Source organism: Ostrinia nubilalis, chromosome 27, assembly GCF_963855985.1.
Source record: "Ostrinia nubilalis chromosome 27, ilOstNubi1.1, whole genome shotgun sequence".
Lineage (NCBI taxonomy): Eukaryota > Metazoa > Arthropoda > Insecta > Lepidoptera > Crambidae > Ostrinia > Ostrinia nubilalis.
Window position 1 is genome coordinate 936,409 of NC_087114.1, and position 27,191 is coordinate 963,599.

General features: G+C 36.6%; 2 protein-coding genes across 2 annotated transcripts; both read right to left on the reverse strand.

Moving 5' to 3' along the window:
• Window positions 1–3,579: 3,579 nt before the first annotated feature.
• On the reverse strand, window positions 3,580–8,058 carry LOC135084964 (fibrohexamerin-like). The gene is made up of 5 exons (XM_063979722.1): window positions 7,933–8,058; window positions 7,116–7,356; window positions 6,186–6,322; window positions 4,352–4,462; window positions 3,580–3,819 (listed from the first exon to the last, which is right to left on the reverse strand). The coding sequence occupies exons 1-5, from the start codon at window positions 7,982–7,984 to the stop codon at window positions 3,683–3,685; spliced, it is 678 nt and encodes a 225-aa protein (XP_063835792.1). The 5' UTR covers window positions 7,985–8,058; the 3' UTR covers window positions 3,580–3,682.
• Window positions 8,059–22,574: 14,516 nt separating this feature from the next.
• LOC135084951 (CLIP-associating protein-like) lies at window positions 22,575–24,689 on the reverse strand. Its single transcript, XM_063979708.1, has 3 exons — window positions 24,528–24,689; window positions 23,438–23,572; window positions 22,575–22,741 (listed from the first exon to the last, which is right to left on the reverse strand). Exons 1-3 carry the CDS (start codon window positions 24,687–24,689, stop codon window positions 22,670–22,672), a joined length of 369 nt encoding a protein of 122 aa, XP_063835778.1. The 3' UTR covers window positions 22,575–22,669.
• Between the last annotated feature and the right edge of the window lie 2,502 nt (window positions 24,690–27,191).

Consider the following 27,191-nt stretch of genomic DNA (forward strand, 5'->3'; position numbering starts at 1 on the left):
TTATGTCATGTTTTTGTATCATTACTAGATGTAAACATATTGGCAATGTACTAGACTTTAACCGTTACGTCCTCGATGATAGTTAGATAGGCGCAGTCAAACTGCGAGTTGTAGGTTAAGGACAGGTTGGTTAGGCCGGGGCTACACTGAAGGCGAAAAATATACAAAAAAAAAAGATTAAAATAAAAAAAAAATACTCAGGGACGCTTACCTGTTGCTTACCCTACCTTTTGCTTTACCGACTTAAAATATTTTTTATCTCCAGTAACGTTTTTTAAAACCTCATGTGATAAAAAAAATAAGTTTTATATATTTTTTTTACCTTGTCGATGGACGAGGGAAAAATAGTTTTTAAGACATCTTTCCAAATTTTGATCTCCAGAAGTAAAAAAAAAATGTTTAAAAACTAAAAGAAAAAAGCGATGCAGTAAAGGAATATTTAAAATTATGATGTACGCCTTTAGAGGGTCTACCAAATTGTTTACTAGATTTTTTATTAGTGATTTATACACAAATAAAAAATACTTTTATATTATCCGCTGATAGTCAAGCCCCGACTTTACCCCAATAGTAGGTAGTTAAGTGAGAATGTGATTTGTAAACTCAATAATTATGATATTAAAATTACTCTCTTCATTAAAAAACTACATCGCGCTCGAAGTAATGTAAGAAAAATTAAGATCAAAGTAAAAGGAACGTTATGTAAATTATTTTAAGGATAATTTTGTTTTAAATTTCTTTGGTCGGGTAAAATCTACTAAAATCGACCTACGAAATAATGAAAATCACCTGAAACAATTTTGAACTTCATGTCTTTGATATTAGCTCCCAAATTGAGTGAGGATTCTTAGAAGGTTAAAAATATACCATAATTCGTATTTTATTAGGATTTTAGTTGTGACATTTTTAAATGCAATTTAAAAAATAAGAAATGTAATGCCCAATTTCGTAAAACGGTCTTCACCACAATGCTGTCTGGTTTTTGATGCAATTGAATTGAAAACAATGAAAGCCTTAAACTAGTAATTAGAGTTAATATAAAAATAAATAGTTAGTAAAGTTATTTGCGAATGAACGCCAGCGTTTCTACCTAAACCAAATGATTTTTTTTCAATTGATTTTGAAACTTATTGGGATAAAGTTAAAAATCAATTGGATTACCAGTAAATTGACATCTTTTAAAACATAAACTTCCTATTAAATATGCATTAAGTTTCTATTTAAATTTGATTAAATATAAGTATTTTTTATGTATAAATCTTAAACATTCGTATAGTTTATTTTATTTATAATTAAGTATTTATACATACGTATATAAACTATGTAAAGCTTAATAGATAAGCTAGACTTTTTATGTAACGGCCACTAGCAGATCATAAACTTTAAGTCTTTGGTTTAAGGTTTATAATCGAATGAGCAGTTTTGAAATTTTGTAGTAGCTCAATATGGCAAGGTTACTAACAATGGCACATAGAGTTACACATTGTAGCACTTTATTTAGTTTATTGAGTTGTGAAAGGTGCGATTTTTAAACAAAATTAATGTACCTAGGTAAACATAGGACTGTCACTTTCAAACTATTTCGATGGTTGCCATTTTCCGTCAAATGTTGCCATGCCAAAAATAAATATTGTTTTATTTATATACTTTTGTCAAAAATGAACTTTTAAAATGGTTGTTTTTAAATTGATAATGAAATTATTTTAATAATCAATTATTTTATCTCTACATCGGTTGTTACTACATATTTAGTCATATTTTACTTGATCGTTTCTAAAAGTTGTATTCATCTTGAAAGAATGCGTTATGGTCTAATTCTTCTTTTTAACTGGCAACTTTTTAGTGTTAATTTTCACTAATTGCTTGCTCAGTCAGCCTTGATAGAAATGCAGTTGTGATTTTATATTTTAACAAGCGTTTAATCTGTCTTGGATGCTAGTTGTCATCAATCTGTCATAAATATGTGCCTATATGTGTATAGAAAAGCGAACACTTTAAGGACTTGTATTACAGTATTACAGGACTCGGTGTGTATGTGTTACGAGCTACTGAGTTTTTATTTACTAAGTTAATTTTTATTCTTTTTTGAAGAAATCTTATAATCTTCCTTTGTGATTTATTTTAAAATTCGTCTTTTGTGTACTGTAAAGGTTTTTTTTAAATTAGGGAACAAATATAACGAGCTACATAGTGTAGCGTCGAACTAATATGTCGTGTGTCATCAGGCTATGTCGTACGACGTCAGCCTATGTCGTCTGAAGTCTATAATACGTCGTGAGACGTCGTTTGTCATCCAAATATATGGTACGACGTCGTCTGATGTCAAAATATGTCGTGCGACATCTTTCTATGTTGTAGGGTGTACCCCCTATCTTCTTACATGACTTTTTGTACAACTTTTCTTTCGTATTCGTATATCACCCGATATCGCACGAGATATTCAATAAAAAATTCTGTTAAATAAAAAAAATCATCCGCCCGTTGTAAGAAATATGGAAAGCCTTTGTAGATGTAATAAAAACAATAATGCTGTTATAAACATTCTCACATAGTTTATCTGTGATCTTAGATCGAATCGTGTATAATCGTGGATTATAAAAACTTAAAAAATTGGATTAACCAATCAAATGCAATGTAATGACTAAAAGGGCGCCCGCGCGAATGACTTTTCACTGTGACAGTATGTCTCTCTTCTCTTTATAAAAGTGTAAAAGAGAAAGATAAACTATCACGGTGACAAAAAGGTGCAAAAAGTCACCCGTACGCGTATAGCCTTATATCAAATATTGTGTTTTAAACTCAATTCGCTAACAAAAGGCAGATACAAATAAACAAAACAGATATTAAAATTTTGCATGATTTGGTATGAAACGAAACATTGAATTAGGTTGTGGAGGATATAGCATAGTTATACTGAATGTAGTGGCTGAAAGACTGGAAATTTAAGCGTTTTGGATTGATTAAATGGTTAAAAAAACTTGTAAATATTACATTTATATGCTTGATTTTGCTTGAATCTGAACCGTTTTAAATTTCTTCTTTCTCAGCCACAGCTAAGGCCATTCTACGATCGCCATATTATTAATGTAATATAGTACATATTTTTCCATATTGTTCGAAAGTTTTAAGGAATGTTGAGATGAAGTTAAATAATTTAATAAAGTTAGCTTTTGCCTTTTTAAAAGTCCTGAAGCATAGTGTTCCAGATGTGATTTTTTGATAATAAAAGATGGAAAGTTTTTGTTCGTTTTATTTCTGCTGAAACTTAAAACAAAAAAAGTGACTAATAATAAATAAAAATATACAAAAAAAATGAATGGCACTGAAAAGGTTTATTTGTTTTTTAATCAAAAGAAAAAAAACGTAAAAAAATTCCTTCATAGATTTATTTCCTCGTATGGCTTAATTTTTTTACCTGACTGCGCCAGAAACTAGGCTTATGTACCCTAAAATACAATTTAATAATGGCGGTTGTATTTTTTATTTGTTTATCTCACCCTCATATTAAATTATTCAAGAAAATATTTCAACATTGCCTACCTTTTATGATTGGAAAAAGGTTCGAAAATGAGAAAGGCCTTGTACAAAATTTTATTTTATTTTATATCTCCCGCTCCCAAAATAACATAATTAATACACAAATAATCCCAATATTTATAATAATATCATTATTTCAAATTATTCAATTGCATCCGAAGTTGCAGATGTAAGAGTTGACGAAGTAACGCAGCAGATGGCGTGCGCGATAGAAGAAGGTTTCTCTCTCGTAGATGTTCAGGAAGGTCAGGTCGTGCGACAGGAAGTTCGCTGTTGGCTTGTCTGTGAAAAATAAAAACTATTAACACCAGCCCATAGTTGGGAAGACCTTGTGCATTGCAGTGGGACGTGTAGTTGAAGCCAGTCATCATCAATGTTGATTTCGCTGCAGGAACACGACCCTCTCCAATTTGCCAGAGGCAAATGGAGGATTTGGCTTACACTCCCAACACTGGCCAGGTTGGTGGGGAGGCCTTATTTACGCATATTATTTTGTCCCTATGGGCCAGCGAAAACTAGCGATGGCGCGGCGAAAAGACTTAAAAAAAACCCTGGCTTTGTTACATCGGGATTTTATTGAAATCATTTTCTTCTTGGTCTCTTCGCCACGCCTTTCTAGGATTGCACTGGCCGTTTAGTTGTTATAACGACATCCATGGAAGAGTGGGGATGGTTCAACCTAATTTAACTTACACAGTTCTAAATAGATGTTAGAATATTATAACTTGGCCACTACAACCCGTGCTACAACCCCAGTTACGAAAAAAGGGAGTGTTTTTAACTAAAGTAATTTTTCTATTAGTTCTATAGTTACCAAGTGGATCAATGTTGAAGATCGGCAGCGCGGTGACGTCACCCAGCACGTAGGCCGAGCACAGGTCCAGTTTGTCGGCGTGTTTCAGGTTCGTGGTCATGCGGATGAGAGCTGGGAAGAAAGGGAACATTGTTTAGAATATGCTAGGACTTAGATACTGCGCCATCTAGACCTAAAGTAGGCAATGATTGGGTACACCCGGAAACGGATAGGTATTAAATACATATAGGATAACACTGATCTTTTAAATAAAACACATGCTTAAAATACTGTGGGTATTAGACAAGGAATATACCTAAAACTGTATTTATAAAAATATTTAATTAGAGAAACATTAGGTACTTAATACATAGAAAACATCCAAACATTATTGTTCAAGTTGATTAAAATAACGATTTTTGTTTTATTTTCAAAAAGAGATTGAAAGTGCGTCTCGAAAAAAAAAACAAATTTTTATTTCATGACTTTAACAACTTGGGCTCACAAATTTAAAAAAAATATTGTTTAAATATTAAAGTTCTTGTAATGACTTCCTGTCGGTAAATTCAAAAATTATTCGGCATAGATGGCGCTAGTCATCGGCCAATGAAAACTTCTGTCATCGTGTCTCGTGAACCAATCAAATCATTGTTGAAAATATTTCCAATCCATCTGCCACCGTATTTTTTAACTTTTTGTCTTGATATTAATTTTCATTTCATAATTTTATTGTGAAAATGCGCTCTTTTTAAATTGTGAGCTAGGTACTGTAAAACTGTGAAATGAATTGTGATGCTTGTGAAGAACGATTCAAGAAGTTTTCCAAACTCAACGGGTCTTGGCTTCAGCCAGTGAAGGCGATCATCAGTTCTGCAGGTTAGTGGGTTTCCTATCAATGTACCTGGTTAATATTTATGAACGTTAATTTGTGTGTTACTTGCCGTCCGTAGTGTAACTCGTACCTACATAGTTCACAGTTAACATTTTCTGAGCGATTACCGAACTAGGTAAGTACCTGTACATTTTCATTTTTTTTTACCTAGGCGTGAACATGTACTAATTTATCATAATTCCTAGGTATTTAGCATAGATTTATCTACGCAATTCCCATTATTTGGTTATCGGAGGTCTACCCGCACCAAGTCTTTCTTTCCGCGGTCGCTACTTGAACTTTTTTTTGCCCGAACGGCCATCAGCTCTACGAGTGTCTCGTAGTGCAGGGAAAAGTTGAGGGTGGTTGAGGGCACCAGACCACGTGGTAGATCACCAATGAGATGGACGGACCAGATCAAGGCCGCAACTAAGTGTTCGGTTAACGAAAGTGCCCGGAAAGCTGCAGTCCGCGAGGAATGGCGCCGTATTGCGAGGAACATCACTCATCGTGATTCACAATGATGACCACGACCACTCTGCAGTGGCGTAGCTCTAGGTAACCAAGGGCCCTGGGGCAAATAAAAAAATGGGGCCCCACTACAATCTGAACTGGTTAGGTTTTATTATCCAATATATTGACATTAAGCTTACTCACTCCTGTTATAGCATTATTTTTTTTAACCGTTCTCTTCTCTTCACAATAAAACGCACATAGATAAATAATAAAACACACATATTATTATCGCTATCCGTCAAAGTGTGCCAATCCACAGAAGAATTTAGGCTAATTCGAATTTATCTCTATTTATGTTGAAAATGGGAGAAATTTATATGAGACCAGTTCAATTGAGATTTTCTGGTAAGGATTTGTGGCCCCCCTAAGCTTGGGGGCCCCGGGGCACTGCCCCACCTTGCCCCTTAGTAGCTACGCCCCTGCTCTGACCAGAGTGTACCGACTGAGAAGAAGAAAGGTAATACTCACGGTAATTTCCCCTGATGTGGTAGTTGTATTCCGTATCCTCCCCTAAGGAGTGGTGCTGGATGAGGGTGCGGTTTGAGTCCAGGTCGAGTTTAGGGCAGTCCACCGACAGGACTAGCGTGTCTCTGTCTATGTTGAAGCTTTAGAAAGAGATGAAAAACATTGTTATATTTTTTTTATCATCATCATCAGGTCATTTACGCCCGTATTCACAAACGGTGCTTGCTTAAGTGAAGCAGCAAAGCGTTAAATAGAGCTCTGTGATTGGTACGTGTGTCTCCCGTGCGTCTACGCCCACTGTGAGATCTCATAGTAATGTTTGTGAATACGGGCGCTAGTCTCCACTGCAGGAGCACGACCCTATAAATTACTTACTAAAGCCTGGTCCGTGAGCACGTAGAATTTTGTCCAATGACCCCAAGCTACCCATCCTTATCGCTCGCGCGTAATTATATTGCTGTCGCGACTGTGCGACGCGCGCCCGCAGTGTGTGTGCGAGCGCGACAGCAACATAATTACGCGCGAGCGATAAGGATGGGTAGCTTGGGGTCATTGGACGGGATTCTACGTGCTCACGGACCAGGCTTTAGAGGCAAATGGAGGATTTGTTCTGCACTCTCCATGCTGGTCAGATATAATTTAGTTACATTTTGAACCGACTTCTAAAAAGATGGTTCGTATAAACTTTCTTTATAATTTAACAAAATTATTGGACATTTTATCATTTTTGATCTAAAGATCAATATTTAAACCGAATCGGTATTTGAAGAGATTTACTTAAGTTTTTAATAAATTAAATGACGCAGTTAAAGTTAAACTACAAAATTAGCCTCGAGCGAGACTTTTTTCAGCATTTTGCAGCATCACTTCAGCACTTGACTTTCAAAAAACTTATCAATTCAGTTATTTTACTAAATACTTATTCATACTCACAAGAACTCCGAAACGTAGCATTTATTATGATTCCTCACGATCAACACGTTATCGACGTACGACGAGTTAAAGTATGGTGTCTCGAACCGCTGGTTCCTCACTGTGTACTGGCTTGGCACCGAACCCACGACCTTCTTGTTGCATTTGCTGTTAGCTGCCAGGTTGTCGGCGATGCATTTGTAGTCGTTTAGGTAGCATGGCCTCACTTTACCAGATTTGGGTTGTGGTACTGGTGGTGAAGCTAAAATAAATTTAATAAATAAATTCAAATTCAAACATTTATTTGCATAGAATAGGTATTATTATACATAATATGAGGTTTTATAATATAATTTACACAGTGCTTACTATTTATTTAATAAAACTTTATTTGTAGCCATTTACAATTTTACATGGAAAGATTGAAGCGTTAATGACTGCAGTAGTCGAACACTGGGTGCTACAGGGTGTTAAGAAAGTTAGATTTATTATACGCGGATACTTTAAAAATCGCTTTTTGAAAGTTTAATTTGAAAAATTAAATATTTATGACTTCTATGCCTAAACTGATCAGTAGTAGAATTAAAGGAAACTGATTTAACTTTTTTATTAGGACTTAAAATAAAAAAAAGTGAAATACAATAAATTAAAAAAAGAACATTATTTATTTCATTCATAATGGACTACGGAACACTAAAAATTGACTACGCTTAAAAACAAAAGAAAAAAACAAAATAATCATCTACTTAGTTATCCAAATAAATCCAATTTATTATTTTGGTTAGCCCTTTTTGAGGTTTCCTTAAAATCTTTTTTCCAATTTCTATATTTTACTTACCGGCCCAGGCGGCAGCGAGAATCACAGATAAAACAATAAGTCTGGACGCCATTTTGTGATGAGCCCGACACGACTCTCTGCTCTATGTTCTGCGAAACTACTGCACAATAATTCAAATTAACAGCCGCTGGTTCTGGAAAAGTATGGGACAATATTTATGTCATTTGCTCAGCTGTACAAACTTTGGTCCAATTGACGCGAATAAAGGTATGAAAACGATTATAATTCGATAAATACTTTGTTTACTTTAATTTAAACTTGGATTTGCTCGCAAGTTTGTCTGGTACTGAGAAGGTGGCCACTGCACTGTCTAATAAATATGATTAAATTTAAAGTCGCCTACTTACTGCTGCCTCTCCCAAAGAATAAAGGCCTATTCAAACCTGAGCGATATTCGCTGCCGCTGTGGGTAGAGGTACATACCGCGCGGGTGTCGCTCAGGTATTTAGTATCAAGTATCGCGGCTAGAGCGACCTGAGCGATATTCGCTGCCGCTGTGGGTAGAGGTACATACCGCGCGGGTTTCGCTCAGGTATTTAGTATCAAGTATCGCGGCTAGAGCGACCTGAGCGATATTCGCTGCCGCTGTGGGTAGAGGTACATACCGCGCGGGTTTCGCTCAGGTATTTAGTATCAAGTATCGCGGCTAGAGCGACCTGAGCGATATTCGCTGCCGCTGTGGGTAGAGGTACATACCGCGCGGGTTTCGCTCAGGTATTTAGTATCAAGTATCGCGGCTAGAGCGACCTGAGCGATATTCGCTGCCGCTGTGGGTAGAGGTACATACCGCGCGGGTTTCGCTCAGGTATTTAGTATCAAGTATCGCGGCTAGAGCGACCTGAGCGATACTCGCTGCCGCTGTGGGTAGAGGTACATACCGCGCGGGTTTCGCTCAGGTATTTAGTATCAAGTATCGCGGCTAGAGCGACCTGAGCGATATTCGCTGCCGCTGTGTTTTCTCTGCCGCAGACGGTAGCGAATACCGCTTAGGTCTGAATACTTAGGCCTTAAAGATATCCACAACCTTCGACCTTCACCGTCGTAACTAGATCGTCGGTCCATCGAGTGGGAGGCCTGCCTATATCCGACAGTTCTATAGCTATGTCTCCTACCCATTACCACAGTATCTAATTAAATGGCAGACAAACAGACATACAGCCAAACCTCGTCAATATTAGTAGGTACGTATATAAAACAAAGAGCGTATGTTTTTCATGCTTTTGTTTCAATTTAATTGTGTCTGCTCACACAAGAACAAATAAACGCACGTAAATGGTATGTAAATAAAATAAATAAGTCAATAAAGGAAATGATTTATTTCGGTGTGTTGTCATGAAGAAAAATTGCTCTGACGATATTACATAGTTATTTTATTTTGGATAAGTTAACATTATGTTATATTGTGTAATACATAACGCCCCTTTTATCAGCGGTTACAATGACGTCAGGTTCTAGATTCGAATCCCAAGAAGAACTAGGATACATATAATACTATCTTACCTAAGTCTGTCGCCATAACAACAATGTTAACAGCATTGTTGTGTTCCGGCAGTTAGAGGTAAGATAGCCAGTTCCTCCGTGGTTGAGGATTCCGGGTGAAGCTCTCTTCCACCTTCGGCCTGATCGTCACTTACCATCAGATGAGATACAGACCAAGAGCTTCCTCGTTGTGGATAAAAAAAACAAATAAAAAAATAGTTATCCATTTGGACAATAAAAAATTACACCATCTTGTGGGGGCTTACCGGGGGTTCATTCATCATAATTTATCAATTGTTAGCCTACCTTCATATCGAATGTAAAAACTATGATACTTACTGTAGTTTCATCAAAACCAGTTCAGAAGTTTTTGCGTGGAAGAATACCTAAATTAATGATGAAGATCCACCTTCTCAAACTTTCACATTTCCATCGGTTGAGTGAGATGCAAGACAAAAGCTTTCACATTGTGGGTGGATACAAAAAAAAAATACGACGATAACAAAGTACCTACCACCTACCTATGTGAGAACTTTAGGAATTAGGATCTAGATTCTAGCCCATCCCATGAAAAAATATTTACGCCTTAATATTGTCATTTTAAATATTGTGAGGCAGGTCTTATTTGCGTTTCGTTATTGCGAACTTATTTTGCGTTCCAATTTTACTCATTGTTCCCAGCAGATGGCCAATTGTTACTTATTCAAAACAAACGCAAAAGTAATATTGATAACTGTAAAATTAAATGAATCACACGGAACTTTGTGAGTCAGAAGAAAGATATTTTATTTGCGACTGAATGCAAATATAATTATTAACAAAATTGTATTGCAGTGAGTAAGATATTAATGAGTTGGTACCTATATTGAGATATGAAATGCAGGTATCTATGCGATTAAGAATTGCTTTAGTAAAAGTATCACCATTCGAGTTTTTTTCATGTTTTTCTTATTCTTATTCGAAAATATCTGCTCATTTGTACACACAGGAACAAGAGGCAAAGAATTGGGGATTTTATAAAAAAATAAAGATATATCTGAAATGGCGATACATTTACTAAAGTTCTTTTTGTGTAGGATGCTCATTCATTAGTTTATCATCTTAAGTTTGTCACGCCCTTTTTGGGACACCCTGTATGTAAGTTATTATACTTACTAAATTATAGGCTATTAAAAAGGGGATAATAAATAAAAACAACACATTAAAGGCTTAAAAATCATTTTTATTCATAACTATCGTACATTAATAATTATATTCAATAATAATATTAATCAATTAATTAAATACGTTTGACACAGAGTCACTCGCACTCACAAGCGTTATTTTTATTTATATAAATGCAGTTTTTATATATCATACCATTGTTTATACATCGTTTTTGACACAAGGGTTTTTCCAAACAAAATCTCATATACAATCCTCTAAAATAACTCGTGTTTTCAACAAAACCAATATATCTCAATATACACATTTTGATACAACTGTACATATTTTATTTACCAACGAATATTCTGCCTTATTGAAATTCCCATAGAGTTCACATTCGAATTTTCCACGATTTGACATCTACTTTTGACATTTGACAAGTCTGCAGTCAGCTAAACCACGCCCACTTAATGACAGCTTGACTTTAACTACATTTTGACAGTTTTTAAATTTATTCTCACACTTTTTTTTGCATTTAAGTTAATCTGAATTTGTTTTATTTTTTCACTTTTCAATATCAGGATTATTTTAGATGATACTCCATGTCTCCATGTGTCATGAATATAAATTAGATGTGCATACAATTAATGAATTTAGTATGGATATCCACGCCTCCTCAAAGTGGGAGTGGCTTACAACATTCATTTATGCATTTTTATGTATTCAACTTTCTCAAACATAACTATGTATTTATTTTATAGTTATTCATATCTCAACACACCCTTGCGATTCAAAAACGATATAAAAACAAACTTATAAACAGGTTTCAATGTACTCGAAGAACGAACTTATTTACAAATACTAACTTATGGTACAAAATAAATAAAAAAGCATAGACAACTAAGGTCTTAGAAAACGAAAAAAACTAGACTTAATTTCAGGCATACAACCCAATCGGGCTAACCTGGCTGGAAGGCGTGTTTTAGAATCGCGCTGACCGCTCGCTGATCGTCGGCGCTGACAGATCAATATGTATGTAATTGAAGGGAACGTTCCTGAGTGACGCTGATCGCTCGGCGCCAACGCTTCATACATTTCGGCTGTCAGCGCTGACGGTCAGCGTGCGTCAGCGTGACTCTAAAACCAGCCGAATGCGATTCTCTTTCTCGCCCACCTCCCTGCGTTCGTTCGATCCGTACCAAATCGTCGATGTGACGTCACGGCTGCCAGATGCGCAGTTAACGCAACCGGGCTGTAGATTGACGCTTTTGATTGATTGAATTTCAATGTTTAGATCAAAGACAGAATCTATGTCTTAGATTGAATCGAGTTTTAAGTCGTTTTGTAATACGGGCTTTTACCTACTCGGCAAGAGACGCAAGCAATACCTGGTTGTCTCTGTCACTCATGTTAGATTCACTGGTGATTGAGAGAGACTGATATATTCTAAAGTAACAAATAACAATATTGTAGACTGGGACTTGTTGACTTTTGGAGAAATGATAATTTTTCTGCAAATTCAAATATCACTCCTTGCCGAGTATGGTAAAAATGTAAGGTAGTCAGCCGACAAATAACTTCAATCGATTTTGAACCGTATTCCAAAGGTATAAAGATCAAAATCCATTGGAGAAGTTCGTCAATTAACTGTACTTTTGTGATTAACATAATATCTTACAATAGAAAACGAAAAAAATTGGTTAAATACATTGAAATGGGGAATAAATGCTAAATAATGGCGAAAACTATGTTTAATAATGAATTTTCAATACAAGTTATAGATCTGGCGATTATTTCAGTCAGTGCCCGAGGTATGGGAGCGGCACGGGACGTGACATTGAGATACAGGGTGTCCCAGAATGGGTGAATCAAACTGATAGTTACTAAAGCCTGGTCCGTGAGCACGTAGAATTTTGTCCAATGACCCCAAGCTACCCATCCTTATCGCTCGCGCGTAATTATATTGCTGTCGCGACTGTGCGACGCGCGCACTCATTGAGTGTGCAAACGCGACAACAACATAATTATGTGCGAGCGATAAGGATACTAGCTTGGGGTCATTGGACAAAATTCTACGTGCTCACGGACCAGGCTTTATCTTTAAAAAATATGAAAAAAAATGAGTTCGGATTTTTTTTTAAATAATGTGCTCTAATCTCGAAATCTAGTCATTATTTTCAAAAGTTTGTTTACAGATAAACGAAGCGATCATGTACAATTAATATTAGTAAGAAAAAAGTACAAATAAACTCCAAACGCAGCAATTATAGCCAGATACTTAGGCAAAGCTAAATTTCACTTTAAAAAAAATTTTTCGTGTCCTTATGCGCTTTGTTTTCATATTTTTTAGGGATAGTACATTAGTAGAGCTACCTCCCCTACCAGTTTGATTCACCCATTCTATTCTTCTTCTTCTTCTTCTTTTTTTATGGCAACGGCTTGGTTTTGAGAACCATGATTTCGCCAATGTCACGTAAACAGTTTTGACAAAGTAACAGGGTTTACAAAAAAAAACAAAAATATTTAACGTTTCTAATAATAAGCAAAATTATTATTTGTGTACCTATAACAAAAAAGACAACACAAATTGAGACACCACAAATAGATACATAACATAGAAATTAAAATGTAAGGAAGGGGGTAGGTGGGACGAAAGATTGGGAGAGGAAAGAAAAAAATTTCGGTTACCTACAAACGAATTTTGCGGGATTGAATAAATTTTGATAGTAGTTTCAAAAGCGGTGGGTCCATAGAATTTAATAAACATTTAATATTAGTAGGGCGAGGAACGCTTTCAGGAAGGAAATCAAATAAGGAGGAACCTACGTTTGGACAATTGAAGAAAATGTGATTAGTTGTGCCTTCGTCTAAGCCGCATTCGCATAAGGAACTATCCTTTATGTGCATCTTCGCAAGGTGAACCGGAGTACACGCATGACCAATTCGCAGTCGACATATAATTGATACAGAACTTTTTGGTAAGTATTTGTGTTTAAAAAACCAGGGTCTAGGGGGAATATCGTTTTGAATGTCTGCATAGTATTTGCCAACCATCCTTTTTGAATTGTCCCAATGAGTTCTCCACGATTTATAAAGATGGGCTAGGGAGAGGGATGCAGCGTCATGAGAGAATAGTGAGTAGTGCTCTAGGGAGCCAGAGGATATAGCATGTTTTGCGCATGAGTCAACAGATTCGTTTCCTGGAATTCCTCTGTGACTAGGGATCCAAGCCAAAACGATATTTATACCCTTCGAACGGCAATCAAAAAGAGCTTCTCTTATTTTTAAGACGGTTGGAAATTTAACTTTAGACTTAAAAGTATTAGCCAGAATCGATTGGAGACAACTTAGGGAGTCCGAAAAAATTAAAACATTATTTAATGAGTGAGATTTAGCGTATAGAATTGCTTCTAAAATTGCCACTGCTTCACCGGTAAAAACCGATGTCACTGGGGGACATTTGTAACTAAGAGCGATTTTGTACACAGGTATCCACACTGCGGCGCCGACGCAGCCGTCATCAGCGAGCTTGGACGCATCTGTGTACATCGTGAGCCAGCCTTGCCAGTGTTCGGATAAAATAATTCTGAATTCTTGGGGTGCGGCAGGGGAATCTTTAGAAATACCGAAATTTAAAATAACAGGCGGTTGAAATATTAAAGATTCAAAGCTATTGGAGAAGAGAGGGAAAACAGGAGTTTTTGTAATGGGGCATGGAAGACGACTAAATTTTTGGAAGCTCAGCAAAATGCAAGGTGTCTTTTGAAAAGAAGAAGATGAAATGTTAGAAGACGAGAGAAGCTCAAGTTTTTTTAAAAGTGGATGAGAGGCATTCTGAGCGACCTTAGCAAAGAAACGGTCGCTGAGGTACTGCCTACGCAAATAGAGGGGAGGGTCAACGCACTCTACTTGTAACGCATTTATAGGCGAAGATTTCATTGCTCCCAAAATTATGCGTAAGCACTTTGATTGTGTTTTGGATAATCTATCAAGGGCTGCTTTGTTACAAGGGTCCAAAAGAAAAGACGCGTAGTCAAAATGACTGCGCACAATGGCGTTATAAAGGAGCTTTTGAGAGTAAGGGTGGGCCCCCCACCAAGTGCCTGAAAGGGCGCGAATTACGTTAATTCCATTTTCCGCCTTTTTAAGGATGGAGTTAAAATGAGCGACACCTGACAGTCTACAGTCTAGAGTCAGACCCAAAAATTTGACCTGGTTGCAGCAGGGAATAAGGTCACCGTCTATAAATACCTCTATGTTCGGAGTGTGTCGTTTCCGAGTAAAGGTAACGCAACAGCATTTCGGAACGATTCACCCATTCTAGGACACCCTGTATAACGTGACAGCACACAAATCTGAAGTCTCGCTGACGTTTGACGTTACAAAAACACCCTCCCATACCTAATCACTGAGATAAGCCCTAGAGCTATAGTTACACAACACAAATATTTATGTATGACTTTTCTAATTGAAAAAAAAAATATCAAAGAACAATGTTTAATATCGAGACAATATAATCTTAAAGCTATTGTTTTCAAATTAAAACCATTGAAACTACAAAACAAAAGTACATTGAGATTCAACAACTTTAGTTCACATTGAAAACTGTTTATAAGGGCATTAAAGGTCATTTTAAATTGTTTTAAACGATTATTTTTTTACAATCGACAACACACATTTTTGCTACAAACCTTCAATCTATTTTCAACCTTATGGTAAAGATAGAAAGTTTAAAATAAATTGAGAAATTCGTCATTTGTGTTGACGTCTGTATGTGACAGCAAAATAATTGAAAACATAATCAAAACCACATTATGATGGTCAAATCAATATTTTTCTTTCTCGTTCATCATTTAATAAAATCAAAACTGCATTTTAAACGGTTAAAACATTTAAAATAACCTTTCCAACACGCGATATACAAAGTCTAGGTATAGTTAAAAAAGTAAGTCGCCCATGACATGACAGTTAAGCTTAAAAAAAAGGAGAAAAACGAAAAAGAACATGACAGATGATTGAAGTTAGAAAACGTGATTCGCCGGCGCCATCTTTGCAACCGACACTTTTGACAGATGTCATAGTGACAGATAATGTCAAAATGGCACGGCGCGCGTTAAGAGTGATTTAGCATTTTTAATTTTAATTTACTTTTAAACATTCATTCATCTGTTGCACGATCAGGCAATACAATGATCACATTATTATTTTTAATTAAAAAAAAAAAGTTCAAAACCAACATCTTCAACTCAAGCGTCCGTACTGCGGAAAAAAACTGATACAATAAATGTACAATACAAATACATACTTACTTACAAACATACAACATTGATGACACATCGGTTCATACAGCGTAGCGTCCCTTCCTTAGCTGGAGCTCAATACAAACATCTTAGGAGTATTAATTTTATATAATGTGAACGCAACAAGTTTTTGGCATGAAGGCACATATACTAACCAACGCCGTCTAATATAACACAAACATATTTAAATATATAAAAATTGAAACCTCATATCGAAGACTGACAGCTGTCAAACTGTCAACGTGGCGCTGTCAAAATCTCTCAATTAACGGTTTCAAATTATTTTATTTTGTTAATCTCTAAAGCTAAAGAAGCAATGATTATATCATTTAATTTAATCTAACGAAGGTTAAATATAATTAGTTTTAATAACCAATGATAAATTAATTCAATTATTCAAAAACTATGAGAGATTTTGACAACGATTATTATTTTTGTGATCAAAAATAACACCGACTGACTTGTGTTACATTTAGTCAGGTTTTCTTTACTATTAGTTAAGTGACAATCTATACAAAAACATATCGTGCTATGTAGCTTTCCTTTCCATACATTATTTTCAAAAATTTAAAGTTTAGAACGAAATACAGTCAATTCAAATAGTGATGTACATGATTTTTAGAACATAAGTTAGTTATACATAATGTTACCAAAAATAGACAGCGACAATAATGTAAATAAACGATTTATCCAAAAAATTGCAACATAATTTTATCAATTTTGCTTTTCTTTTGCGTCCTAATGGTTGATTTTGACATTTGACTGTCAAAAACATGTCATTAAAAGCACTTTTGACAGCAGAACTTTGGCCTATCATTTAAATTATGCAAAAAAAAGGTATTTTCAAACGTAATAAAATTGTTATGTTAAATAAGAGTGCCCAGCAATGCACAATGGTTATCATTGTGATAGAAGATAGTTAATATCCAAAACTTTTAGTCGCATAAAGACTAGTTAACGAAAAAATATCAAAGTAAAAGAAACAATATCGTAAAATTTCGAATCGATTCATCAATTTCGATAGCAGATTTCTTTTTTAATGTTTTAAAAATAGATTAACTGCTTATTTATTTATTATTAGTAAATATTCCACTATATTTTCATCTAGTCTGCGCTATTTTCAACTGTCTACTTTGATTTATATTGTAAATTCGTGTTCAATATCAAAATCTGATTTTTGACATAGTTTTTTGTTAAAAATAAAAGTTGATTAGTTAAATTTTTGACGAAAAATTTAACGAGCCATCGATTTTGGTTTGGCATAAATATTTTTTAACAAAAAAATATGCCAAAAAATATGCTAGCACAACTCTACTCCCCGAATTTGTAGGTAATGTGGTGAAGGGCACTTATAGATTTATCCGTTATTTTAAAGAAATATTATGAATGAAAAGACGTACACTTTTAAAGCAAAAGACAATAGTGTAAACATTTTATGGGAAAAAGTTTACATAAATCATTTTTTTAGTTATTCTTTTGCCTTTAAAGTGGACGTCAATAAATATTTTAATATCCTTTTAAGTTTCTATTTAGTAATTCAGAGTTCCTACAAAAAAAAAACAAGCTACATCGACTTACGAATATCCGATTGCATGTGATTTTAGACAACTTTCATTTTGGCATAAATTCAAAGTTTTTTTTTATATCTTTTTTGTACAGTATAGTTAACCATCATACTTTGAACTGCTAATCTTACTGCCAAATGTCAGTAATCCAGCAGGGTACAGTCACCGTCAAATAGTTCGGGACACGCAAAGTAGCCAAAAAGTCCGCAACCTTTTTGTTACAATTGAAATAAGCTTGTGTTATCAACGTTTGGCCCACTTTGGGTGTCACGAGCTATTCGACGCTGACTGTACATAGGTGCTAACTACAGCGAAAGTTGTCTAAAACCACATTTGAAGCACTAACCGGGATGTGAACACGCGGCCACGTCGATTCAAGCTCCTTACTTACCGAGTGCGACAGAGAAACGCCTATTTCAATCTAGCGAGAGGGTGTTGGTGCGATGTGTTACAAGTTACAACTACATAATAATATCATGTTTTGTTGTCAGCTTATAGTCAAACGATTCTGAAACGTCAAATGGCAAAAATTGGAAATAACAACCCAGTATTGATAGTGGCGCCCTCCTGTAAATGCTATAATAATAGGGATGTTTCTTGGGTCAAAAAGCAAGAGTTTTAATTAGTCCGTCAGTTAACTTATCAAAAAATACTCTACACGTATTTTTCACTTTTTCAAACTAATGAAAATTTAAAGAGATAAAGCGCGCCACAGTTCATAAGAAGAGGCCCGTGACGTCAATGAGTGCATAAAAGTGCTGCACTTTGTGACGTGGCGCGGAACTTCAACGCACCATAACTATGTAATTATTTGTTAGATTGACAAATAAAAATATATGTGTCCAATATTTTTTGATATTAAACATGACGGACTAAAAAAATTTTTTTAGGAAACTAGCCTATTTAGGAATCTTGCATCAACAGCCCTTTATAGGCTCATAGTCCAGTAGTGGACTGTAAAGGAATCTTGCGTTTTGTCAAAAATGAACTAATAATTGATAGTGTTGGACAACTGTGTTGGACAACTGTAACATTAGGTGTGATATAACATTGATATACTTACTTGCATTTTCTACACTAATATGTATTATAAAGAGGAAATATTAGATTGTTTGTTTGTACTGAATAAGCTTCAAAAACTGAACCGATTTTAAAAATTCTTGCGCCATTCTCCTACATTATTGCTGATGAACATAGGCGATACGAAGTTCGCCGAATCAGAGTCTGATTCAAAGTTAGTTGATGGTACTCACTCATGAGCTATGATAGTAATCGCATTATCAATTTACCATCAAGTACTCTTGTAAATGCTGCACCTTTACTGATAAAACTTAGCACATCGCACCAACGCTCTTTATATACCTAATACGAAAACCGCGTAATAAATACAAAACCTGTACATACATACAGCTATTTTACACATCACCGCACAGACGAATCTCACTTCACATCACACCTTAAGGCTGGCGTTTCGATAAGTTTTTGACAATGCCAATGGCATGATAAGTCTTGTCTTGTCTGACGCAGTTTGACACCAAAGTTGTTGACACAAGTATTCACATAGACAAACGAATCTGAAACGTCAGGTGGCAAAAATTAATATTTACAGTAGACGTAGTGTCTTGGCAGTTACAAGTAACATCTTGATGTTACTGAGTGGGTGACCTTTTTTGGCAACTTTGTTAATTTTTTTGTGTATGTCTTTTGTTGCCAAAATATTTTGTTTTCTTTTTTTCTTTCTAGCGCCCTCCTGTAAATATAATAATTATATGGTGACCCAACGTGCAACTCTACACTCGAAGTTGTTGACAATTATGTATACCTGGGACAAACAGTCCAGTTAGGTAGGGCCGACTTCGAGAAAGAGGTCAATCGTCGAATCCAACTCGGCTGGGCAGCGTTCGGGAAGCTACGCAATATACTCACGTCCGAAATACCGCAGTGTCTCAAGACAAAAGTCTTCGAGCAGTGTGTGCTGCCAGTGTTGATTTATGGATCCGAAACGTGGTCGCTTACTATGGGCCTCATAAGAAGGCTCAAGGTCACCCAAAGGGCGATGGAGCGGGCCATGCTTGGAGTTTCCCTGCGTGATCGAATCAGAAATGAGGAGATCCGCAGGAGAACCAAAGTGACCGACATAGCTCGCAGAATTGCTAAAACCAAGTGGCAGTGGGCGGGGCACATAGCTCGTAGAGACGATGGCCGTTGGGGCAGAAAAGTTCTCGAGTGGCGACCACAGGCTGGAAGACGTAGCGTGGGCAGGCCTCCTACTAGGTGGACCGACGATCTGGTAAAGGTCGCGGGAAGAGCCTGGATGCGGGCAGCGCAGGACCGTGCATTGTGGAAAACCTTGGAGGAGGCCTTTGTCCAGCAGTGGACGTCATTTGGCTGAAACGAACGAACGAACGACCCAACGTGGCAATAATCTGAACTAATAATCTGTACAAATATTATAAATGCGAAAGGTACTCTGTCTTGCGTTCACGCCTAAGCCACTGAACCGATTTTGATGAAATGCATGGCATAGAGATAGTTTGAATCCCGGGAAAGGACATAGGATAGTTTTTATCCCGGTTTTTGAAACAGGGACGCGCGCGATAGTTTTTCTGTGACAGACAAATTTCCACGCGGGCGAAGCCGCGGGCGGAAAGCTAGTCCAGTATAGATAGTAGCGCCCTCCTGACAATGTCATGTCTGAGACACTTCAGCGTTGTCTAACTAATATACCCTTGCCCTGACATCTGACACATGTCATAAAACTTATAGAAACGTCAGCCATCATAGATCTAATCTTAAGCTACCCTTACATACGACGCGCGCGCTGCCCAATACCAAATAAAAGGAACGTGTCTTTTGTAACTCACATAACTTCACGTTACATAGTTTATTATTTTTATCTTCCAGATAAAGTTACGGACAGTTGACTGACATATTTTACCTGTCACTTAGTACTTTAACATCCGTATTCACAAACATTACGACGTCTCACAGCGCGTGGACGCACAGGGTGACACACGAACCAATCACAGAGCTCTATTCAACGCTGTGCGTTAGATTTGCTGCTTCACTTAAGCAAGCATTGTTTTTGTTTGTGAATACGGGTGTAACTGTGATTTTTGATGTCATTAGGAATGTTTTTAGGAATTAGCCGACTTCCAAAAAAGGGGTTCTTTTAAAGAGGAAAAATAATAAACTATGTACGCAATAAACAAACCATACAACGTAATATTAAAGGAATAATGTCCAAAATACAATATCAACTGTCGGTCAAATGACTAGTGCTGTTACCCTTAAAATATGCGGGTAGGTTCACATTTTGTTGTTTACATTTACCCTATTCTCAAATTAGGGACACACGGAGAGAAATTACACTTGGGTTTAGAAAGAGACGCAGATAGTTTCAGTTGTAGAGCGCTATCTCTGTCACACTTTTCTTATGAACTAAATTTTACAAAATTGTTCAATTGTTTTTTAATCTTATGTTAAAGGCGTTAAAGTTCAATTTCTTGAGGAAATTAGTTGTAAGTTGCTTTTCAAGGAAACTTTACAATGTTGGAAGACTTTTGCTGACATTTTGATAGAAAACTAGTACTTTTAGAACAAGGTTTAGTGGTATCACTGTCTCTTTCTATCATAGCGAAAACAATATTCGATAGAAAGAGACGAAGTATGCATAAAAATTAACTTTTTTTGTGTAAATGACAGAGATAGTGCTATACAAAATCAAAACTGTCGTCTCTTTCTCAACACCCTTTCTCTCAAGTAACATCAAGCGTTCGTCACGCGACTTAGAGCTCAAACACTCCGACTTAAAGTTGTTTATACAACACCGCGTTCAACCGACATTCGTCACAAATAAACGTTTAAATAACCGCCCGCCGCGCTCGACTTGCTACACTTTGACAGTTCTTTCGTCGCCATCTTGTTCTTTGACAGTTCTTTAGACGCCATCTTGTTTGGTTTTTGACGTTTGACAAACGTTCCATCAGGTTATGAAGTTGTCAAAATAATTAGTACTTTAAAAATGTGTTAAATATTTTTTTCATTTATTCTTTACAGTATTATTTTTTCTGTTTTTGCAAAAAGTGATATTTAATCAGTGTTCATAAAATAAAAAAGTGTGATGCTATTTAGTTAATTATGTATTTGTGATGTGTTTACATTTTACACAGTGAAAGTTTTACTTTAGCTTTTAAAAGATTAGTGAATTAAATTTTCAAGACTATATTTATTACTGTATTTATTGGAACTAAACAAAATCTTGACATATTATTTTTTAATTAATCCGTAACCGATTAATGAACGGCACACCATTTTAACAAGCATAGGTCGCGCAGCGAAAGTTGTTAACATAAGCAAAGATTTGTATATGTTCAAATACTAAGACTATTTTTTTGAAATTTTGTAGGTAGTTTGAAACAACACTAATTCAATAGAAAACATCAAGTTTTTTTAATTGGTATCTGTGTAAAAACATTTTTACTTTTGTAACGAAAACTGATGCCACTTAGGACGAGCTTTCTTTGAAGATTTAATTCTAATTGAAAAAATCAAAATTTGTTAAAAATGTATATAGAAGTTGGTTAAAAGTAAGTCCTTGAAATCAAATTTCAAATAAAAAAGAACGATGAACATGGCTACAATATGAAGGAAATACTAATGAATATTGAAGAAAAAAAAAACGCTAATTTCATAGTTAATGACCAATATTACATCAAGTGTGACTATGTCTTCGCTTCAACTCTTTTTGCGCGACCTATAATCTTCTTTATAATGTGTCAGTTACATTTAGGGTTGCCAGATGCCAGGGAAATCCGGGATTGTCCCGGAATTTTGCGTCTTGTCCCGTGTCCAGTAATTAGACATTACTGTCCCGGATTTCCGAAAACCTAATAGTTATGTGTCAAAATAAACTAATATATGTAATAACAAATGACACGGCTGGCCTGCCTGTGATTCCTATTATGTACGTTGACGTACATTACTTATTTAATAAAAGTGTGTATTTGAAAATAAATGGCATTTTTCTTTTAAAATTCAAATTAAATCATTTGAGAAACCAAGATATTTTTACTATGGCCAAGTCCCAACACCGTTGTCCTAGTAGGATTGTCCCGGATTTGGTAAGTTTCCATCTGGCAACCCTAGTTACATTACGTCACCAACCAAGATGGCGTCCAAGATGGCGGCTGCCTAGCGCGCGTCAGTCTGCGTGGCGCGCGTGGTGGTGCGCGCGCGCCGCCGCCGCTACGTGCCGCCGGAACTTACGCCGCCGCCGCCGGGACGGCCCGCCTCCTCGCGCTGCTTGCTTATGTACACCTGGGGAACGAATTAACTTTTAAAGATCTGTCTGTCACACTGAATGTTATCTACGATCAGTGGCCTAATTCACGTATTTTGAAACAGTCAAAATGTCGTTAACATTTAGAAGTCGTCCTATTGAAAGACAGTCCTATCCGTATTCACGATTACTCAATAGGATCGCAACTCAGCGATTTGTCACTTGACATTTAATCACTGGCACCAAACTTCAAAAGGTAAATACCGCGGAGGACCGATCGAATAAGCATCAAAATGAAATCGAGACAAAATCGGGCGATTAATACGTGAATACAAAAAGTGACGCCAGCGATCAAATCGCTTGCATGAAGTTTTGATACGTGAATTAGGCCACAGGCAGGTCGAAAGAAACGCATCAGATGTGATTTTTGCGCTGATCCAGTTGGTATTGTTGATCGAAACTCAAACACAAAGCATCAAGACAGCCCGTATCATGTAAAAACATCGATCTCTAAACATTTTGTATTGATGCGATCTAACCGTGCGCGGGAGCTTAGGGGACTTCATCATCATCATCATTTGAGCCATAGCATAGGACGTTCATTGCTGTGCATAGGCCTCCCCCAATGCTTTTCATGTTGGCCGGTTGGTAGCGGCCTGCGTCCAACGCCTTCTTGCTACCTATATGATGTCGTCGGTCCACCTCGTGGGTGGACGTCCCAACAGGAGACTCACCTGCAGTAGCCGGTACTTGCTGACGGACAGGTGCTTGAGATGCGGCTGCATGCGCTCCTCGCCCAGCGCGAAGGTAAACGCCACCATGCAGAACACAGCTGCTTTGCGCACAGCAGAGTTTTGGTGGTCGGCCAGCTGTGGGCAACGTGGGCGGTTAGATGGAAGTGTTTTTAACTAAAGTCCGGTCACCGAACACGTAGAATTTCGTCCAATGACCCCAAGCTCGCACACTCACTGCGGGCGCCCGTCGCACAGTCGCGACAGCAATATAATTACGCGCGAGCGATAAGGATGGGTAGCTTGGGGTCATTGGACGAAATTCTATGTGCTCGGCGACCGGGCTTTAGTTTATGCACGCGTGAAATTTAGCTTGTCAAAGATCGTTATAAATCATAGCCTATCCCCCTTATTAATAAAAGTTACGTACCTAGTTGAACTCTGGCTTAAATTGACATTTAGTATGGAAATGTCATTTTAATCCAGGATTTATCCTAGGTGTAACTTTTTATAAATAAGGGGGTATATGTTATTCTGATGTTTATACAATAATACTGAAAAAAGCTAGCACCTGAGTGGAAGAATATGTTCTCCAACCCTTTCCATTAGAAATAGAGGACTAGCACCTAAGTGGAAGGATGTTTAGTCACCTGTCCGACTGCTTCCATAAGAGACCGAAGGCAAGCACCTGGATGGAAGCATGTTTTGTCGACTAGCACCTGGGTGGAAGGATGTTTTGTCGACTAGCACCTGGGTGGAAGGATGTTTTGTAGACTAGCACCTGAGTGGAAACATGTTTTGCTGACTAGCACCTGGGTGGGAGCATGTTTTCTTGACTAGCACTTGGGTGGAAGCACATTTTGTTGACTAGCACCTGTGTGGAAGGATGTTTTGCTGGCTAACATCTAAGTGGAAACATGTTTTGCTAACTAGCACCTGGGTGGGAAGAATATTTTCTTGACTAGCACCTGTGAATGTTTCACCTGTCCGACCTCTTCCTTCAGAAACCAAGGGCTGGCACCTATGTGGAAGGATGTTTTGCTGACTAGCACCTGTGTGGAAGGATTAGCACCTGCGTGGAAGGACGTATTACCTGTCCGACCCCCTCCATGAGCGAGGCCACGGTCTCGTCGCCGAGCTCGTGGCTGCGAGCCTTGGCCACCTCTGCGGCGAGCTTGAGCGCGCACAGGGACGTGGGATAGCCGCGGGTGCGGATCACCGGCTTGAGGAGAGCTAGCACCTGAGTGGAAATCATTTTGTTATTAACTGTAAAACAATATCATAACACCAGTGGGCTGAGTGTGACGTTCATAAGTGCCACTTGTGGTCTAAACTGAATAAATATTTTTGATTTTTTATTTTATTTTGTGTGTTTACATCAAACGCGCTCACTAGTGCACGCGTTTATAAATGTATGAAAATTTTAGTTTTTGGGCGTTTCCCACTAGGGGCTCTGTACAATCCGTCATACATTTAAGAGCCATTTCACAAAAATATTCCGCGCGAATTTAGGTAAAAGCTGTCAACGCAACGTCAAAAGAGTAAAAAGAACGCTGAAATGGACAAAAAAATCTTGAGCCGTGACCGTATTAAGACTTGATTTAAGTTATTAATTTTAAGGTAGAATGAGGTATTCAAACTTGATTAATTAATTTAAATTTTTAATAGAGTTTATTAAGTCTTTTATATTTCGATTCATAATGAAACACGAATAGGTATAATATGTAAAATATATATTAAGTATAAAATAAAGACAGTCACATAGTGAAAAATAAATCTGCCCCCTTACAGCTCCATCATCGGACCCTGGATACGAATAATGAAACACGAATAGGTATAATATGTAAAATATATTAAGTACAAAATAAAGACAGTTACATAGTGAAAAAAAAAATCTGACCCCTTACAGCATGGACCTATAAAAAAAGTCGGACGGATTCTCATCAACAAAATACTGTGACATTAGGATACACCAGCTTGCCTGTACGTACAGGCCGGCACGCACACATTCACACCCTGATACACCACTTCGAGTGCAAACTTCACACAGTTGACACATTTAAGCAGCGAAAAAACAATACGAATACGACATGTCTTGTGTGATGAAATTGTGTAAAAACCGTTCTGTTCGAACAAACAAAAATTAAGGAATCACATTTCACAGGTAAAATAATAATCCAATCACTTATTTCCCCGACATTAAAATATTGAAATTAATTGAAATCAAACGTCATTCACTCGAAAAAATAATACGTCTAAAACCAGTGTTCTCAGTTATTTACGTGGGAAAATTACCCGAAATATGGGAAATTAATAATAATTTTAGGACTTTTTAGTAATTTATTACGCATACTATAGAAATAAAGTAATTTATCATAATAATTGTGTTTTAATGGGATATATTTTCATAGGCAGATTTGATCCTTCCTAAAAATGTGAAACTGCGAAATTCAAATTTTCTTACATTGATTGCAAGTCAGTATCAGGTTGTATGTTAAAATCTATCAGAGATAATAATAATTATATTGATGATGCATAAGATTATGATTATAATGTACACAAGATTCGTAATTTGTAACTGCGTAAATCATTTTTGATCAACATTATGTAGGTACATACCCTGACAATGACTTGCAAATAATGTAACAAAATTTGAACATTGAAAATTTCGCCTACCTCAACGCATTCACCTTTCATCCTTTTCAAATTCTGTCTACATTTCCAAGTAACATCTGCCGATCTATGTTTTTCTTAAAATAAATGGGTAAAATGTTTTGGCTAACATGGCATCCCTAAATTCACTCACACAATAGACAAACGCCAAAATTTTGCGTCACAGTTTTGTTGTAGCGCGAGTTCCGTCCGCCTTTTTTTATAGGTCCATGCCTTACAGCTCCATCATCGGACCCTGGATACGAAATATTCGTCAAGGCGAATCACACAAGCCCAAACTCCATATGGTTCTATTGTTTTGTTACGGAGGTGGCCATTGCATCTCCTCCAGATCCATTATCAGACAGAGCTAAGAAATAAATAAATAAATATTATTATAAGTAAACAAATAACTAAAATAATTCATCTTACTATCTTACTTTTTACTAGTCTTACTAATATTATAAATACGAAAGTTTGTGTGGATGTCTGGATGTTTGTTACACTTTCACGCAAAAACTACTGAACAGATTTTGATGAAACTTTACAGTACAGTACAGCAGTACTAGGCAGTCTGTGTTCAACTATCACTCGGGTCGGACGTTCCTATCGCAAGACCTTTGGTTCACTCAGTTCCGATACGACTCTAGTGCTGTGTGTAATTATTTTCGTTAATACACTGAGTTTATTAATTTCTACGAGTAGATTTCATTTTGCCTGAGACCTACGCCATGAACCCTGAACCAGAAGACCCTGTCGCCAGCGACAGCGACGCTCATCCATCCCTGGCGTCGACCAGAATAACAATGTATAGGCTATAATTTATGACGATCTGTGACAAACTAAATTTCAAGCGGGTGAAGCCGCGGGCAATACTACATATTTCATACTAGCTTTTTGCCCGCGACTTCTTCTGCGATGAAGTGGAAAATGGTTCTAATAGAATTAAAATATTCTAAGAAAATTAATTTTGTTAAATGATTATATTTTTTGATATAAAATCTACACATCATTATGTTTAAATATTTGAATACTTACAAAATTATGAGATCTTTCTAAAACAAAATTAAAACACTACACCTGCCGCAGATTTCTTTGTAAACAA